This window comes from Lepisosteus platostomus, chromosome 4 (genome assembly GCF_059453375.1).
Source record: "Lepisosteus platostomus isolate fLepPlt1 chromosome 4, fLepPlt1.hap1, whole genome shotgun sequence".
Taxonomy (NCBI): Eukaryota; Metazoa; Chordata; class Actinopteri; order Semionotiformes; family Lepisosteidae; genus Lepisosteus; species Lepisosteus platostomus.
Window position 1 is genome coordinate 21,677,244 of NC_142614.1, and position 18,820 is coordinate 21,696,063.

An 18,820-nucleotide genomic window follows, 5' to 3' on the forward strand; every position below is an offset into this window, starting at 1 on the left:
CATATGCCTGCCTGGGGTTTGCAAAGGAAGTATGTGCCTGAACTGCATAGTTAGCTGGTAGCATCAGTACGATCTGGAGAAAGAAATTAATCTAGTTTTTAAGACAATAAAACTGATAGTTGCATTACATAACCATAAACAATCCACAACAATATGTAAGGATTTCTTGTCTGTATGAAAGTCATGGATGGGCTGGTTATTTATATGCAGCATTTGAAAGACGTGGAAATGTATGTTGATCTAACCTAGGTGTAAACTGTAGTAAGAAATAGCATAATAAAAGAAATTTAAAAAACAATCTGCCTGGTTCACATTCTTTTGACAGATCCCCTCCATCTTTCTCACAGTCCTTTACTTTTATTTCAACTCTCATTTGGGTTCTTCTGTTTTTATTTTTAAAATGGATCTTCCTCCCCACCATGACTTTAGTTTTTTACCACAAGTTCATCTGGCTCAAATCCAGATCGCGTCAAGCAGAGAGGGAACGGGATTTAGCAGAAGAGGCCAACCGGCTGTTCAAGAAGGAGTTTGGGGACAAAATTGAGAGCCTGCAGCTTGAGATCGAGCAGCTGAGAAAGCAGAGGTATGCAACTCCTTTCACCGGTGAGCCTGGAGCCAGGAGGTTCTTGGTATTCCAGGTCTGTTAATCCTACCAAAACCTTATTGGAAGTCAAAACCTGCTGTATTATATCAGCACAGTACATGTGACCATTAGCACATTCCCCACTGTGGGTTTTTGTACAATGTATTAAATAATCAGTTTATGCATCTGGCCCTGCAAAGGACCAACCTTCATGATATTATTTTTAACATTTATTTTTCTCCAAGGTGTCAGCTCTTAATCACTTTCCAAGGCTTCTGTTCTCTGGTCTTAACCCTTCCCACTTTTAGTAACTGTGTGGACCACACCAAGTTGAATACTTTTGCCTTTCTCACAAAGAGAAGCCTGTAGATTTATATTTTTTCCTATATTTTTTCCCTCTCAATTCTCTTTAAAAATAACAAGACACACCCTCGCTTAGTAGTTGCACAAAAATAGTTACAAAATACTTACCCCCCTGTCTTTTTACTGCACGGCTTTATATCTACAGTATATCGTCTATTTAGTGGAGACTGGTTGCAATCAAATAACTGTATATTCAGAAATAAATGAGGCAGAATTTGATAGATCTGTTTTATTGTAACTTAATCTTAAACTTTCATGGTTGGGGAAACTTGAACACCGTAATTATTTAGCATGTTTATTAATTAAATGCACAATTGTACTTAATTATTGTACCACCATATTAACACCATACCAACAGCAGAAGAAATAACCAAAGGTTTTAATGAAATCACAGATATTTCTTTTTTACCTCTTCAGTTACAGGAAGAGAGTGATATCAGGATTTAGAGGGCAGCAATTAGAAACAAGTTTTATAAGGCACACTGGAGAAGTGGGAATGCAGGCAGTGGGTGTGTATGAACTTTTGCTTTCAATTTGAAACCAATAGGAATGTTCATTTATGTTATCCTTCAGTTTTCTTAAACCTTCTAAAAGATTGAAAACAAAATGTAGTCTTACGTAGTAGTAACTTTTTAATGTTTTTGAAATACAGAACCTATGCATTTATGCTAAGTACATAAACTCATTAAGACAATCTCCTAGGTAAAACATGCACTTTATTCAAAACGTGTATTTACTTAAAATGTATAAAACAAAATCATTGCAACTTTTCATTTTATATCCAAAGAATGAAAATCGGGTTGGTTTTGATATAATCTGCGTCAAACAGAAGCTCTGAAGTGACAGAGTTTGGAGCCCTGGTACATTTGTGTCAGATGCACTGGAGATCACTTTCGTTTATGATGGATTATTTGAAGTTTCTCTCATTAATTAATAGGAAAGATGTTTTCTCCATTTGCTGCACATTTTAATGTGTCTTTTATCACGACCCTAGGCAAGGGGTACTTAAAGTTTATGAAAAACATCTGACTTTCAAGAACATTTAGAGCTAATTAGGATTTTTTCCTTCATTTGCTCTTAAAATATGTTCTTTATTGACATAAGCTTCAATGTCATGGAAGTTTTAGTTTGCCATTATTACTAACATTGCTTGCAAATAAAGAAACAATGAACGGAGCAACTACAGTCTACTAAAAGATTGCTGTGGACCTTGCAGAAAAGAGACAACTTTTGTAATAATAACGGGGATGTGCTCTTTGCAGAATAGTGCTTAGTCAGGATCGTCAATCTGTTGTTGATAAGCAAGCTTTCTTTTTTAATTAGAGCTCTGTCAGTCACATCTGATAGTGATTAATTGGATCAAATTACAACTGCTGGATGAAAGAATGAAGTCAGTGATTACTGGATATGTTTAGGCCTACATAAATAGTTATCTTCTATTTCTTAAAGTCCAGATGTAGTGTAAATTCTTCAGAATATGTAACCTTATTCTCTGACAGGCCAGCTTTAAAGATATGTTTTTGAGCAGTGTAACTTTTCTTAATGTATTGTGAATAAATAGAAATTCTTTCAAATAACTTGTTGAACAATGATTCGTATACACAGAGGATGAACTTGGAAATCGTCGGCATTCAGAAGCTATTATTGTTTGTGATGTTCATTACTGGTAACTCAGGTTATGCAGTGCCACCTCAATAATGAAATTAATTAATTAAATTCTTGAAGTTTCCTCTTCTACTTGTGAACAGAAAAATACTTTTTTAAATTGACATTTCTGAGGCAGTACATGACACTGCGGCGATATTAAAGATTGTTTGAAAGGTATTTCGCTGGTGCCATGTTAGGTAATGAGGCAGGGGCATGTTCTGATGCTGCAGGCATTGTAAAGACACTCAAGGAATGTGCCATATTAGAAGGTGCACAGAACTTTGCAGAGTTTGCAGAACCGTTCCACAGTCCTGATCTTAAGTCTCTGTGGTACGCCTGTACATTAGCACGTCTTCAAAACTGTAGGAAGTGATCTAAACAGCTGTGTGAAAAATTGATGTTTTGTGCATAGGGCATAGTAGCAGATTAGCCAGAGCTGGTTCTTTATTTTGTGGTGCAAATCTGAGTGTCCTACTCCAGTGTTTTCAAAACATCTATACTGATATAAGTGGGTGGGTGATTGCTTCAAATGTTACATTTTCCCATGCACACACAAATTGCAGTATATGCTCTTTAATTGGCTTGTAAATGCATGTGGGAGAATATTCTACAGATGCATATTACATGCCTTACTAAAACTTCATTTTTAATGCAGTGACTGAGGACTCAATGATTCACTGAAGGCGCATATCACTCATTTTTAATATAAAAATAATATTGAAGTCCTTTCATAGGCATAGTCCTGCCTGTCGCACACCCTGTGCTTCCAGGATAGGCTTCAGATTGCAGTGACCCTTACCAGGAGTGAGTGGTTTTCTGAAAATCTGGAAGTACTGTATGCATGTGTATACCAAAATATATTGGTCTTAATTAAAGCTGATTACCGCATCAGTTTTTTTGCAATCTTTAAATGCATATCTACACATTGTTTTTTATGCAGGTCCATTTTGGAGCTGGAGAAAAGAGAAAGAGAGAGGAAGACAGGCCTCCATATTGAGTCCGTAGCAGTGGATATAAAGGCATCTCCACCAGTGAAAAACTACAAGCAGCAGATGAAGGATATAAAAAGGGTGAGAGCCAGTAGAAATGACATTAACAATGTATGAAAGGTATGCTTGGTATGTAATCGCTCTTGCCAGGCATAAAACAGTATGCAACTTTGTTGTTTGGAGTCAGCTGAAGAAGTATCAAATTAAAAAGTCATCAAACTGAGATTTTGGTATGGAAATTATTTTCCATTAAATACATTGGTCTGCATTCTTGTTTTTGCTGCAGTTTATCTTGTCTGTGTTTAGTAACACAATGGAAATTCTAAAATGAGTTTTAACAGAATTTCTTGTTCGACAGGAGCTTCAGGCTGTTAAAGAAGAAAATGTTAAATTAAGAACTGTTTTAGATGGAAAAGAAAGCCTCAACTCAAGTTTGTAAGTTGGTTGTTTTATAATATATACAGTATAACACGGTAATAATACTGTGGATCAGTGTGAACATGTTTAGTGTAGTGAGAAATGGGATTTTTCAAAGCACACTTTAACACAGTTGAAGGAAATTAGAGACGCAAATGAAAATGATTAATGCTAATAATGTTGGTGACTCTTTGACACCAATTACCATACACATGCCAATAAGTGTAACTTATGAAACAGCTGTTGAAATAAACTAGAACTGGTAGCCAGGGAAGATCATGCCTTTACAGACTGACAATGAGATGATTTAATGCTACAGCCTACATCAAAGAGCAGGTTAAAGACATCAACTACAAAATAACCCAAGGCAGTCTAGACATCAGCTGGTCCAGAGGGTTGAAAAGCCTTTTAATATGGCCTTTTGAAAACTGGAGAAGACTGTGGTGGGCACAGTGTCTATAAGTGTGAACAGATGTGGAAAGTAGAATTCCATAAAATACAGTGTAACACCTTTACATGCAAAAGAAACAGTTTTTTATTGTGTCTTCTCATCTAGTCTTGCCAATTTTATTTTAAATAGCTTAAATTTATATACGGTACTCTAAAATATACCTTTGAAAAATCAAAATCGATCAGATCTTTCCATCTTTGTCAGTATAGAATGTGTGAGTAAAATGTGGAACTTGATTTGGATAAAGGATATAATGCACTTTTTTTTTCTCTGTTTAAAGATCGTCTCAGACTGAAGAAGAACAGGTAATGAGGTTTTGCAAGATACTTATACCCCCAGCTAGGTACAGTACCCTGTACTGCTAATGGAATGTGAAGGCAATATCAGCTGGCCAGTTGTAGGGCTTTTTTATTGAACTGCTGTTTGTGTGCCTCACATCCCAGTCAGTGTTTTATTTTGAGATAACTTTCTAATTTGTTTCCTGACAAAGTTTGCCTGATGTTATGTAAAGGCAGACACGTGCATGGGTGTCTGTATCTCGTTTCATTAGTGATGTTTTCTCTTGAATCCATATTTTCTGTTGTGTTCTACCATGTTTTTTCACTTATGGTTTGCATGCTGTTCCAGGACCAGTCTTCAACTAAAAACAGTCAACCTTCATTATGCAGACTGTGCAAAGAGGAAGATTCCTTAGCAAGAGTGAAGGTATGCAAGAAAGGAAACATTAAGTAAAGGAAAAAGTAGTGCATTTTGATATTAATTTTGTTTTCAATATAGACTTTTCCTGATGTCTATTAAAATTTATTTTTGGCTTTACATTGAAACACTAATTTAACTATGAAGATTAACTGAATCATGTAGCCAGTGGCTAATGTTCATCGACCCGCATTATTGTGACTTGTGACAGTGGTTCCAAATGGATTACATGTCTCAGAATGTAATGCACCAGAAGTTAAAAGACATGGCAAAGTGTTTCTAGAACTTTAATTCTATAAAGCGTTATGCTAATCATTTATTATTTTATGTTTTAATCATGTTTTTAACTTTCAGAAAATCAGTGTGCATTTAACTCTTACATTTCTAACAGCAATAAACTCTGCACAGTACCTACAGTAGGACAACTCGGTGGCAGTCTGGACCATGACAGAGAGCTATAATCAGGGCATAATTAATTTATAAAACTGTAATGTCTGATTTAAACTTTTTTATCGTTACAGAAGCAATGTAATAACTGCAGAGAAGACTTCTGTGAAAACTGTCTTGCGAACGAATTGCCTTTGCCCTCTTCAATTAATCCTGTGCAAGTGTGCACTGTGTGTCATAAGAAATTACTCAAGCAATACTCCTCAAGTCCAATTTAACCTATCGAGAATCTTGGTAAAACCAGGAATTCAGCAGCTGTTTATTTTGTATAAATGAGTTAGCATATCATCTAAAACAGGTAGAAGGGTTTCAGTTATCTTAATTGGGTGCTTTTATCTGAGAAAAAAATACTACAAGGCTTTTTGGATTTATTTTCAGTGATGTAATCTGAATGCTCACTTTGACCAACAGTAGTTACTAACAACACAGCCAAGGCAATGCATGAAATGTTCTTTCAAGTGCTTGTATTGTACATTTAATACCTCTTTCTGATGATTGCATCAGAATGAATTATGAAAAATCTTAGAAATGTCCACCGAGTGGATTTATGTGGTGCATGAGTTAACTGTTTTTTCTGCATCTGTTGTGTTGTGTATATATAATATCAGGTAATGCAATGAAAGGTTATCTAAATGGTAACATCTTTGTTGTATTACACAATATAAATAATATAAACTCTATAATCTGTCAATTCTATTTACCATTTTAAAAGGTGACCAATACTTTCTGTATGTGCAAACTGAATTAATTTTAATCTCTCTTTAAGTACTATACCATCGAAATGTTACAATTGTGATAATGATTCTAAGTGCAATACACAGTGTTTTATTTCACCCTATGATTATCAATCTTAATATAGGAAGTAACACTTTTTAGTTCAATATGCAGGACAGCTTTTTTTCTCTCTTAAATTCTTACACAAATGTGTGCAGCACACCCCAAAACGTTAATGTCACTGGGCAATAGAGAAGACATTTGTCCTGCACTGTACTTTGTAAGCCATAGAAACCTGCACAAATTTAAGCCAAACGTAACACCACTTCCCTACTTTACATTTGTTTGTGGCCTGTCAGTTGGAATAAATATGGATTCTTGGTTGAAGTAGTATGATTTTACAATTTAAAAAAAAACCGAAGTGGAAGACCTTTTAACTTTTGCTTTGTATGATGTATTGTTAGTTGCTGACACAAGTTTAATCATTATTCCTGTTATCAAAATACGAGTGTGCAGTCTATTGGAGCTTTAGTGTGAAAAGCATTTTGTGACCTCTCAATTCACAAAAGTACTGTTTTTTGAGCATTTATTAGCTGAAGTTTTTGCTGTTTAATAATAGAAGCGGTTCACAATTGTGCTCTATCCTCATAACCTGGATTCTCAAGATGCAGACTTTCTTGCAGAATAGTAACTGGTTAGAACTGAGTTATCTTCAGTTTTTATTTTGAAAACTGTTAAACCTTAACTTTTTATTAAAGTAATAGAGAATGGTCATCATTTTCAGTAATTCAAATGTTTTTCATTGTTTTATATGGTTATGGAAATTGTTACTGAATTGTTACTGAATAATGGTTAAATTATTAAACTAAATCTGTTCCTTGATTTGAATGAATAAATAAATGATGAAATAACTGGCGTGTTTAAGATCTTCAAATAGATACATAGTATTTCTAGACCAACATTTAAAAGCAGGGGTTTGCACAATTTGTGTCATTAAGCTCTCAGATGCTTATAACTATAACTTATAAGTAGATCCAACAGCATTGTATCTTAAAAGAATCTTAATCTTAAAAGAACAAAGCTGTCCAACCAGAACATGCACCTGCAGAGCTGGGGCATGTTGAAAAACATTGGGGCGTAGTACTACTGAGGTCTTGCATCACATCCTTCCTTTCATTTTTACACTCTGCTTTCATGGATGGATGCCTTTAGAACAATTCAGAAGTACTTTTTAAAAAAGGTGATCTTCCGAACAGCATTCAAGATGTCAATAAGGCATCTTCTATATTAACAGCAGACGTCAATCTAGTTTAGCATTCCCAAGAGTAATCAGGAGTGGATTAATCTTCTGGTACCAATTGTGAGAATTTTGCCTGAATGCAGCACAGCCCCACGAAATGCCTTCCAAAACAATAAGGTTAGAGCTACTCATAAACCAAACCTGCAGTAATATTTTGTCATTGTGCATTCATAAATATTTTTTTCGACCTACTGTGCATGCTGCTCAGTAGATTGGGGAGTCTAAGTTATTAAATGAATTTTCCTCTCAATTCAAACAGCTTATACTAAGTGCCAAAATAATTTTGTAATTTGACAGCTTTGACTTCTCCAATGGCCTAGTTTAGACTGGCAGACTGCACCGTGCTCTACAGTCCTGCAGCTACAGTGCACAAAACGCAAAGTTAAGCACATATCTTGCTGCAGACACACATTTTAATGTTCATTTGATGTACCCAAGAATCTCAAGAACATATTTTTATTTAAAAGCTATTTTAACAATTCAGTAATATGTGGTACTATACATATCAGTACTGTGCATATGGATACTTCATTTTTCATTGAAGAATTATTGATCATTCATTTATACATTGAGAACCATACTAATAGTGAATGTTTAAATAACATTTTTAATATTACAGTGAAATGATACAAAAATCATATGGTTCTGCAGTTTTCTTTTTATTTTCCATTGTCATTGAATGTGTAAGGACTTGGAAGAGGATAGCTCCCTGGAAAAATACTGTATTAACACTGCACCATGTAACAGTGTGGATATACAAGATAAATAAAATGGGTATTACTCCTCCACTCTTTATCAAATCACAGAAGCAATTTATTCGAAGTGTACAACAGATTGCATGGACAGCATTTGAAAAGCAGCATGGTAATTTTAAAAATCAATAAATAAACATTCAGATTTCCAAAATGATATTGCTCTATAAAACATTCTTGAGATTTCACAGTGTCTCATCACTGGCTCCTGTTTTCACCTGAAGGGGGTAAAGAAATTGTAAGAGTTACCATTAGTAAAAATGTTTCTTTTTGAATAAAATTACTATGAATATGTATGTAATTCCTAATACTACAGCTTTTACTTTTTGATAGCTGATACTGTGCTGAAACTTAATCTTTTTCAAAATAACATAAAAGACATTCTCAGAATAGCTATCACTAATTGCATAATAAGAAATATAAATTAGTTTTAAATTAAGGTTAAGTGACTCATGCAATCAAGAAGTAGGTAGGAAAACTTCCTAAGTTTTTTTTCCCCACAATTTTACTGTGACATCTCAAGCCACCTAGGACAGATATTAACTTTAATCTTACCTCCTCTTTGTTTTTTCCAGAATTTAGGAACAACTCCACATACCGATGTTCTGGGTACAACACAAGAAAAACAATATTTATATCCATTGTATTGGTACAATAAATGTTAAAAACTATCAAAGAACGTTACAGTGACAGTACTTAAAAAATAAACATTTGCAATTTAAGGAGCCCTGTCATGTTAAAACAAGCACATTCATATGTACTGAATGCATTCAGTTTTTCTTGCCCCCTCTTGTGCCAAAGCTACCAGGGTGTTGATGTTTTAGTCTGTTCCCTTTTGTGATTGGTGTTTTTCTGCACAGATATTATAATATGGCAGGATCACAGAACTATGTGAAATATGCATAATGCATAATATGAATACATTCCAGTTGATGGCAGAGGAAATCTTTTTTTAATAAAGAGAAGGTGAATTCTTCCAAGTCTTGACGTACCAAGTCATGATAGTGCTGAAATATTTTAAAAATCTCTGGAAAAAAAACCCACGCAACCTGAGAATTAAACCTTCTGAATTTGGCAATGCATACTATACAGCTAGTGCTATATATTCCTCTGTTCGTGATGCATATGTGGTTCATATTTTAATTCTCATTGTAGTTCACAATAACTCAGCCTAAAGGAGCTACAGAAAAGTGTTCTACATGTTTTTTCTTGAGGCTACAGTCTACAGGTTACATATAGTACCTTCCCTTATGGACCTGCTTGCTTCAGACCAGGGAAACGATTAAAATGGTCCACTTAAGACAATTTTATGTTTCTGCTGTAAAATACAAACCCCAACAAAAGAGCTGCTGGCTGCATTGTGCATTTTCTGCACTGCAAAAAATATTGCAGGGCCCATGGTAAGAGCATGAAGTGAAGGAAACTCACGGATAAGCATCCTGTCTCGGGACATGGCCGTCACCGCCTCTTCGTGAGTGGCAAAGTACACATCGGCCTCACCAGTGGCTCTGCCATCCCCGCTGTACTCGATCTGGATCTTCACAAGCTTCAGCGGAGAGAAAAACTGCAAAAATAAAACAAAGCTTGCACATTACTGGTAACATAACTACAATTAATTGTTCTAGAAAGAACAGGATTTAAGTAACATAAAATCTTGTGCTTAAAGTTCTTTATAATACTGTATACAGGAGGGCTAATCATTTGAGAGTACTGGATTTTCTTAAGTCACTTGCATGCTATACCGTTAATCACGATACATGAATAAGCACAATATATGAAACTGTTTGTTAAAGAATTGGAGATTTTCTTACTTCTGCAACATCTTGTCCAGTAACCTGAAAAGGCAAGCCTCTAATGTGTATGTGGTAAGCACACGGGTTTGCACTTGGATCATTTTCAGACTCCCACTCCGGAGCACAAATGCCTGTTAAAAATAAAACATTTACATTCTTAAAACTTGCAGCGTTCCAAGATGCCAAATTTACAGACACCCAATTTACAGTGAATGGTTAAACTCAAAAGATTTTTAATTTTATTTACATTTTTAAAATTTAAATACATGTAATAATTTGAGGAATTAATTTCATAGTGAACAACGGCCAAGGTGAACAGGGATTTAATGAGAATACAGAATGTCTTACGGCAGTGTGGTGGTTAGTGCTGCTGTCTCACAGCTCTTGGGTTCTGAGTCCAATTTCAGCCTAGCCAGCCTTCTGTGTGCTTATTCATGGGTTTTATCTGGCTGCCGTGATTTTCTCACCAGTGTGGGCTAACTGGTGTTTCGAAATTGTCTCCTATGTGAATAAATGTACGTGTGCCCTGCGATGGAGTGGTGTCCTGTCATGGGTATATCCTGATTTGTGCCCTCTGCCTGGCAGATGAATGCCCTACCCCACCATCACCCTGTGTGGGACTAAGTGATTATTGCTAACAGATGCACATGTGCTTTAAAGTTGTACTTTTAAGTCAGAAGTAATTAATTCCACTTGCTGCCTTACATGTAATGTGTTAAAAGTGAAAAACATTTGTTTCTGCCTAAATGTATATTAATTTAAGAGGAGGTAGGGCAAGGAGAACCACTTGCTCTTATTCTTTTAAGCCTAAGATGAAAATGAACAAGAATGTGATCATGCAGCAGAGAGAATAGGATCTGCAAGTGTGAAACAGGACAACACAGTGGGGGTCACATGGCTTCTTTTAACTGCATCCTAAAAAAGCAAGAGCCATTTATTCAGATATTCCAACCAGGATTGTAGTTGTCAAAGCAGGATTTTTTTTAGTATTCAACCTGCAATGCAAATGAGTTGTATATATATCTTTTTTTTATTTAAGAACATTTTAGTTAAATGAAGTAGTCCAAATAATCTGCACATTTCAATACCAGAAAAGATCTAGCATTTTCTGCAATGAAACCATTAAAAACATAAAAATCAGTTTAAGCCACGTAGTTCACTTGCTAATCTTACTTCTCCCATGCTGAGGAGGTACATCAGTGACATTTTCAACAGTCCTTCTGGCTGTATGACTGGACCCAGGCTCCAGAAATGAAGATTGGAAGTCTGCCCTCTTCTTCTGCGAACCATACTTGGCTCGAATCGCACTCTTCTGGCTCGGGAACACTTCGATATATCTGAAAAGGAGCTCGTAGTTTTTAATATGAACAAAGTCATAGAAATGTCACATGCTCAAGCAATCCTTGTGAAGTGTGTTCGTACCTGTTTCCTATTATTTCTCTGTCCCTCTGTAATGCCTGATCAGCCATTTCCTGTGATGCAAACTCCACATAAGCATCCCCAGTACTCCGCCCCCTGGAGTCCTTTACCAGTGTCACTCCATTCTGAATGATGTCAAGACCTGTGTGCAAAATGTTTTCAACTAATTACAGATGCAGCATGAAAGTGTTTTTTAATGTTCAAGGTGATACAGTATTTAAAGTTTCTAAAAAAAAAGCAAAACACTCCTTCACAGTTACACAGATTTAACCTTGCACTACTTTCAGTGCATTTTGAATGTGAGGTAGGAGAGGAAACATTTATACAAGCCACGAGGTGACATTTCTATTGTTAGTTTTTTTTATCCGTCAGTGTGCTTGTACAGCTAAAAACCTTAATACGTAATTGGAGGAACAGATTATATTTCAAAGATTACAGAATAATTTACACAGATCTAATCTTCAAAGATTTTTATGTCATGCACTTGATGAAATCCCTTTCCAGATGACACTTTGGTCTGTTTGAATAGAAGATTTGCTGACAGATCACTAATACAGATTTATTAACTTAGCACTGGCCATAGTTAAAAATGTACAGCTTTAAATTGTTAGCTAGCATTAGCAATCTCAATAGGGTTTTCTGAATGCTTTAGATGCATATGCCCTAAAATGGCTTGTATATACAATAAGTAACAGAATGTTTTTTTTGTCACTGGTATCGAATTTATGGAACATCTTCCTTTGATCCTAATACATTTTAAATGTGACAGGAAGGAGCTTGAGGGATGCTCAGATCCTCTGAGAGAGAAATAAAAAGGCTTTCCTTTTACTCTGCTTGTTATGCAACTGTTATCTTCTGTAGTATGACTCTGGAGAGTTGCCTGTTGTTTTTGTATGCTGTGTACAATTTTGTAATTCTTGAAATATACAAATGATTAACAAATTAACAGATGATAATAACAACAAAGAAAAATTCAAATAACAATGCAACACAGTCATGAAAATAAAGACAAAATGAGCTCATGCTCTATTCCTCAAGGAATACTCAGCTGATGGTTAGCATAAAAACTTGAAAGATCTGTCAGACATTGAAAAGAACCATTTAAAGAATACTAGACTGGATTGACAATGCGTGCCACTTAAGCACAGTGCTGGTAATAAATGTCTCTACATATGTACTGAAAGAACACATACTGCAGTGACAATTTTGGATTGTAAGTACCAAACAACTAACTTTTTGATTTACTTATGTTTTGTACCTTACGTTTACTTTTATTAAAAAAGGTTTGAAAAAACAAAGCTGAGAAATAAAGTATAGTATGCAGCAGTAAATGGTACTGCTACTTTGACAACAACAAAACTAAACAAACCTGAAAAAAAATGAATTATATCATTTTCAGTGCAGGTGTATGGAAGTCCTCGGAGTTTAACAATTCCATCCTTAACTGGAGAATCTGCAGACTGCCTCAGGATATCTTCTGCATCGTTGTTTGTCACTTCAAACACTGGAAAAAATTAAACATGCCTTAGGTACCTTTTAGAACCGCTTGAGAAAAGTGCAATTTTTTATTATGTTAGTCCAACTGCCCTGGAACATGTTAAATAATGGCATTTAAGGAAGTGGTTATGAGTGTTTAACAGTTAACAGCTGAAATTCCTAGACACTGTTAGGACATGTTTTAAATACGTTTGAACCATACTATTTTTTCTAAAGTCTATGTTAAAAAACTACTGTATGAATGAGCCTTATTGTATTGCCCTACCTTGGTCGATGAAAGAGTAAGTTTCTTATGATTCCCAAACACAGGCAATATGTCATTCTGTGTTTTCATTAAAACACTATTTTTTCTTTAAAATTTGCCTTGAGGACACTATTTGTGGAAGCTCTAAAAATGTACTCGGAGTACTAACTTTTTTTAGTCATAACTAGTTAAACCAGAGATATGTAGGAAGGAAGCTCACAGTGCTAAAACCACCTCTTGAGTCTTAAGATGGGTATGTCATCAATTAACGTCTTCATGAGGGGCGTTAAGCTGTAGATAAAAGAGTGGTGACATTTGCAGTGAATGATCACTCACTAATGCAAGACACCCCCACAGCATCTCTACAGATGACAAAGGCAACCTTTAAGCCAAGCAAGAAATGTAAATCTATTTCTCTTAGATTTCTAGCTGCCCAGTATCTGCCCTTTGTCACAAGGCAAGAGGGTTCACACCAGTCTCTCCTTAAAATTGCTTAAAAATCTGCCAGTTTCCATTAACAGTTCGCAGAATGTGGTCATGGTGTGGCCCTGAGGTCAAAACAATTCCTCCACCACACTACCAAGACTCCTTCCTTCCAGAAAAGTGACAAAAATGGTTTATGGTTTATGCAGATTATAAAAATGTACAACTATATTTATGTTTCTTCATCTGTAACATTAAACTCATTATTCCTAACGGTAACAGCTGCTTAATGTTTGTAAATCTACAACAGAATGGCTTAAAAAGAAAAGAATCAGGATTTTGAAATGGCCAAGTCAACGTCTTGAGATGTTGTGGCAGGACCTAAAGCTGTGCATAAACAAATGCCCTCAAACATCACTGAGCTGAAAGCCCAGCTGTTCTGTAAGAAGAAGTGGAACAGAATTCCTGTGAGAGACTGATAACCTCTTAAGATAAACATTCACTTCACGTTATTGCTGCTAAAGGGGTTACCACACATTACTTTTTGACACAAGGCTACTGAATGTTGATTTTTTATGACAAAATATAATTTCTGTGCTATCCGTTACATGAAACAAGATTTATCTGCTGCTGGAACTTGGTGATGGCTAAATGAAAGTCAGGTATTTCTTAATATGTAAAACCCTAGAATTGTAAGGGGGTGTAATTTTCTTTTACACATCACTGTAGGTATTTGTGACAGCAGCATAGCACAGTGTGTAACTCTTTGAACTCTTTGAACTGACAAGTTGTGGGCTTACATTCCTGCTGCAGACACTGCTGTTGTGTCATGTGTGAGGTACCCAACTTGCTCCTCCCAGCTGTGTAAGTCGGGATCGTCGCCAGGGGTTAATCCTAGTGATGAAGTGAACACGCATCCAGGGGGTTCACATGCTCCCTAGTCTGCTAAACACTACAGAAACCCTCACTCTGGTATTAACTTTACCTTTTACTGGAAAATAGAAAATGAGGAATTTGATGTATTCTGGAATTTCGGCAATATTTATACAAGACATCTAATCGTAATTAAGAGTGGAGAACACCATTTAAATTAAATCCTGAAGTCTACAGTCTGCTTTTACACTTTTCACATATATTTTTTCTTAATTTATGTATAAATCAATTTAACTTGAACTGTTGTAATTAGAGGTTTGAAGATTCTGATCAATGTGAATTCATTATAATGTAGTAAACGACAAGTACGGCTTATCACCCAGTCATTTGAGAACCTTGGATCAACTTACTACCACTAATTTAGTGCACTGTATATATAAGGAATAAATTAACTGCAGTGGAACTGCCCTCCAGGTACAATGTGACCAGATAGGCCAGCTCATCTATTCCTATCCAAAGGGTTTGAAAGAATCTGTTTAGACAAAGAATCATCACGTAGTCTTACAGCTCAGATTCATTGTTGAAACCCTAGTTTACAATGATTTTTTGTAGACAGATGAGGATTGTTTATTGTGGAATTAAAAGGTAACTAGGTAGTTTATCACCCTGTGTAATGTTTATTCTAAATACTGTATATGGTATAAAGCAGGTCTCCTATAGTGATTCTATCCACCACATTTTTGCCCAGATTTCAATCCAGTTAGTTAACGTCTGTGAATGAAGCTAACTTACTTCAGGCTTACTGAAGTAAATTAGCTTCTGATGAAGCAGATTTTACTTTTCTGTTCCTGCTATTAAAAACAGAAATTCCATTGTGAACGGTACTAAAGACTGTCCTTAAAAAAATCTTATAATGTTAAAATACTAACATTATTAGATAAGTGTGATCTATAGCACATTGCTTCACATAATCACACCTTGTAAAAACACATTTGTTTTCTTATTTAATGACCTGACCAAAAATAACTTTTACAAAACAACGTTTCGAAATTATTTACGGATATTATTTAAGATAACTATAGTATGACAAACTGTAAATGTGGGAATACCGTATTGGAAAAAAAACAGCATTCAGGGCAAATCTGAGTTTACCTGAGTTTTACTACCTGGGCATTTGTAACACAGAATGTGAAAAATGGCAAACCTTCAATGTAGCGGGATCCCATGTACTGCCTGTGCTTCTCTAAAGCTTTTTGGACATCTTCTTCATGCTCTAGCTCAATAAAGGCCTCGCCACTTGGCCTTCCATCTCTTTTCGTGGTTAGGTGTATTCCATTTACACCATCGCGGATTCTGCATTCTGTAAAGCAGCAAAAATGATTATTTTGCCCAAAAGAGATCAAAGCCATCAATAAAAACTTAGCTATCTAACTGACTTTCAATGACACAGATACAACGCAAGAAGAGGACAGCGATGCCAGCAGCCCCACGACCATGGAAGGTCAACACAGATTAAGAGAACTGGAGCCCTTCAGCCAAAATCTAAAAAGTCTACAGAGAGATTTCATTTATCTCAGCAGACAGTGGTCTCTCCAAAAAGATGGTTTTGATTTACAGTGTAAGATAAGATGCCTATTTATTTAGATATATATATATAAATGCAATGATAGGAAGAATTGCTGGTAATACACAAGCATATTTCCAAAAAAGAGTCATGTAAATCTCTCTGGAGTCATCAAGCTATACAACTTTTCTTGAGCTTTTACTGTTGCTTTTGCACACTTTCCTTCCATCTTTCTAAACAACGTGCATGTTATTATGTGAGCCTCACCAAAATAAAAATGATTCTTGACCACTTAAACTTTAACTAAGATTATGCTTTTACCTGAAAAAAAACTCTGCACATCATCAGCTGTACAGGTCCAGGGTAGGCCTTTGGCTCGAACAATAAAGATCTCCTTTGCTTCTGCTTCTGGTTTTGCATTGTAGTCTGGCAGGGGAGGGTATTCATCTTCTTGGAAAGGAAGCCCAATCTACTGTGGACATCAATCAGACATTACATCCGACAGACATGGACATTTCCATCCATTATCTAAGCTGTTTAGCAAAAATAGATATATACATATTGTGCACTAGAGGTTCTGTTTATGTTTATTATACCACATAGATGAAACATACAATTGTGTTCGGATGTTCAGCTTATGACCATCTGAAGATCAACTGAATTTTTTTGGTACTGGCAGCTATTCAACCTCCTTGTAAACCACAGGCACAAAATTAGCTTTTTTTCCAATTACACACATCATTATAGCTCAAACAAATTCAATTTCTCTAACTTCCTGGGGCCTCTGGGGCCCCAGGGGCCCTAGACTCTGGGGCCTAATATGTGTGTTGGACAGTTTCTGCAAAACTGTTCATTGCATCAGTGAACTACATTGCTCTCGATAAATATAAAACAACTTCAAGATTTGGGTTAACTTTAGTATTTTGTTCTGATTATTGCAATCTATGACATTCTAAATTACAAACACAATTTACAGGGGTGGGAAATGCTGGCATCTAGATTCCATGTTATTACAAGACTTTGATACTTCCAGTAACAATTACTGAACTGGTTCTTAATTACACAGTTTAAATGGGTGCTGCAGATCACTCTACAAAGCAGCAGCACCTGAAGCGCTGGAAGAAGTTGTCAGATTGGTCCCGCTAAAAAAGTAATGAACTTTTACATCATCAAGACTGGAACAAAAATCTGCAGAGGCACCAGTCCTCCAAAACCAGGGTTTTCCATCCACAGCCATCCTTAACACCTGGATTACAAGTCATTTGACATTCAAGTAGGTAGCTGCATCAGCATGTGCAGACTGCAAAGGAACAAGTAAAGGTTTATTCCATGCTGAAAGGAAAAGAGACAGTATTTCGGCTATGGAGTCTTCTTCAGGCGTGTGAAGTGCACATCTTCAGGACATACCTGAAGAAGGCTCCGCATTCGAAAGGTTGTGTTTCTTTTCTTTTCAGGATGGAATAAACCTTTACTTGTTCCATTACAAGTCTTTGCTCCAGCTAATCTTTAATTATCAAAATGAGCTGCAGCATGAGTTAAGAAATCATGCTTTCAAACGTTATTGGACACTTCAAAGTCCTGTAACGCCGTGAACTAGAGGTGTTGAGGTAAGGTGGCTACTTTTAGATCTTCTGATTTCAGTCTATTCTGGTTTTACTTTTAACTGACCTCTTAATCAATGAGTCTAACTGATCCCATTATTGAACTTCTTGGATGATTAAAACCTTTTAAGTTTCTGTACCCAACATCTGGATTCACAAATACTCTGCTGCAGGTGTTTTGTTGTAAACAAATACAGACAGCAAACAGAACACTGATCTTTGTCTTACCAATTTGCTTATCAGGCTGCTGCTGCATTTTAGCAACTCGTAATGGATTGACTTAATAGTAATACATACTAGACATGGGTCCACTCAAACAAACGACTCTGGGGTCAACTTACATTCCGCACACCTTAATGAGGGTACATCCCAGAAACTCGTTCAAAGTCAATATTAATGCAATAAGTAAACACACCCAGCTTCTTAATACTCCTAATAATTAGATACAGGTCAATAAGCTGAAACCAAACCCAAAAGACAGTAGGGTACTTATAGATCGAACAGAATATGTATAATGAGGTTTACATGTAAAATGTTTGAACGTGCATCACTGCACTTCAAATGATTTTACCTGACTGGATAGACAACGCCGAACCGGGAGCTTTCCCAGATTATTAGGGGCCTGAAACAAGTGAGCATACGTAGATACACACTGGTGGCGAGGAAGTCGTCCGCTTGTACTTGCTGTAGGACAGAAGGTTATCGGCACATTTGAGTGCTGTAAGATTTTCTTCGAGGAGAAATACAGCCTCCCATTGAACCTTCGGAGAAGCACGGAGATGAGCATTGACCTGCAGGGAATTGACATCTTCGGTACTGCATTAACCTACGGAAAAGTTAGATCTCTTCAGATAGCCGTTACAGTGCCTTGTTTTGTACAGCACCTCTTTAGCCTTTGTACTTAAATTGCTACTGTATTCAGATAACTTTTAAGGGGAGATACACTGTACTATATTAATTATAACGTTAACAGCATAATGTCACTGCAAAAGGAACAGCATGATGAACGCATGTGCGCTAAGGTCAAGCAGAATAAACAAGACCACA

At 36.1% G+C, this 18,820-nt stretch overlaps 2 protein-coding genes across 5 annotated transcripts in view; one reads left to right on the forward strand and one right to left on the reverse strand.

The window, feature by feature from the left end:
- rufy3 (RUN and FYVE domain containing 3) overlaps window positions 1–7,218 on the forward strand; it is a 33,901-nt gene extending 26,683 nt beyond the window's left edge. For 3 of the 4 annotated variants that reach the window (XM_088629012.1, XM_088629013.1, XM_088629014.1), the window contains 6 exons: window positions 464–583; window positions 3,534–3,663; window positions 3,941–4,017; window positions 4,731–4,755; window positions 5,078–5,155; window positions 5,668–7,218. In XM_088629012.1, coding sequence (XP_088485138.1) covers window positions 464–583; window positions 3,534–3,663; window positions 3,941–4,017; window positions 4,731–4,755; window positions 5,078–5,155; window positions 5,668–5,811 — 574 coding nt within the window. In that variant the 3' untranslated portion in view covers window positions 5,812–7,218. Of the gene's footprint in view, window positions 1–463; window positions 584–1,363; window positions 1,456–3,533; window positions 3,664–3,940; window positions 4,018–4,730; window positions 4,756–5,077; window positions 5,156–5,667 lie in introns of those variants that run through there. The other variant, XR_015935899.1, reaches the window with a different exon arrangement.
- A 1,192-nt stretch (window positions 7,219–8,410) lies between these two features.
- grsf1 (G-rich RNA sequence binding factor 1) lies at window positions 8,411–18,808 on the reverse strand. Its single transcript, XM_088629015.1, has 10 exons — window positions 18,345–18,808; window positions 16,494–16,641; window positions 15,813–15,968; window positions 12,941–13,075; window positions 11,575–11,713; window positions 11,326–11,489; window positions 10,171–10,283; window positions 9,788–9,923; window positions 8,915–8,964; window positions 8,411–8,577 (listed from the first exon to the last, which is right to left on the reverse strand). The coding sequence occupies exons 1-10, from the start codon at window positions 18,579–18,581 to the stop codon at window positions 8,545–8,547; spliced, it is 1,311 nt and encodes a 436-aa protein (XP_088485141.1). The 5' UTR covers window positions 18,582–18,808; the 3' UTR covers window positions 8,411–8,544.
- Between the last annotated feature and the right edge of the window lie 12 nt (window positions 18,809–18,820).

Bases quoted from the DNA above. Each gene is read 5' to 3' on its own strand.
- grsf1 (XM_088629015.1), bottom strand. From the start codon at position 18,581: ATGTCAATTCCCTGCAGGTCAATGCTCATCTCCGTGCTTCTCCGAAGG. The intron at 13,076-15,812 runs GTTTGCCATTTT...AATTTTTTCCAG, and splicing joins GGGATCCCGCTACATTGAAG to TGTTTGAAGTGACAAACAAC. The intron at 11,714-12,940 runs GTTTGTTTAGTT...TTTTGCACACAG, and splicing joins TATAATTCATTTTTTTTCAG to GTCTTGACATCATTCAGAAT.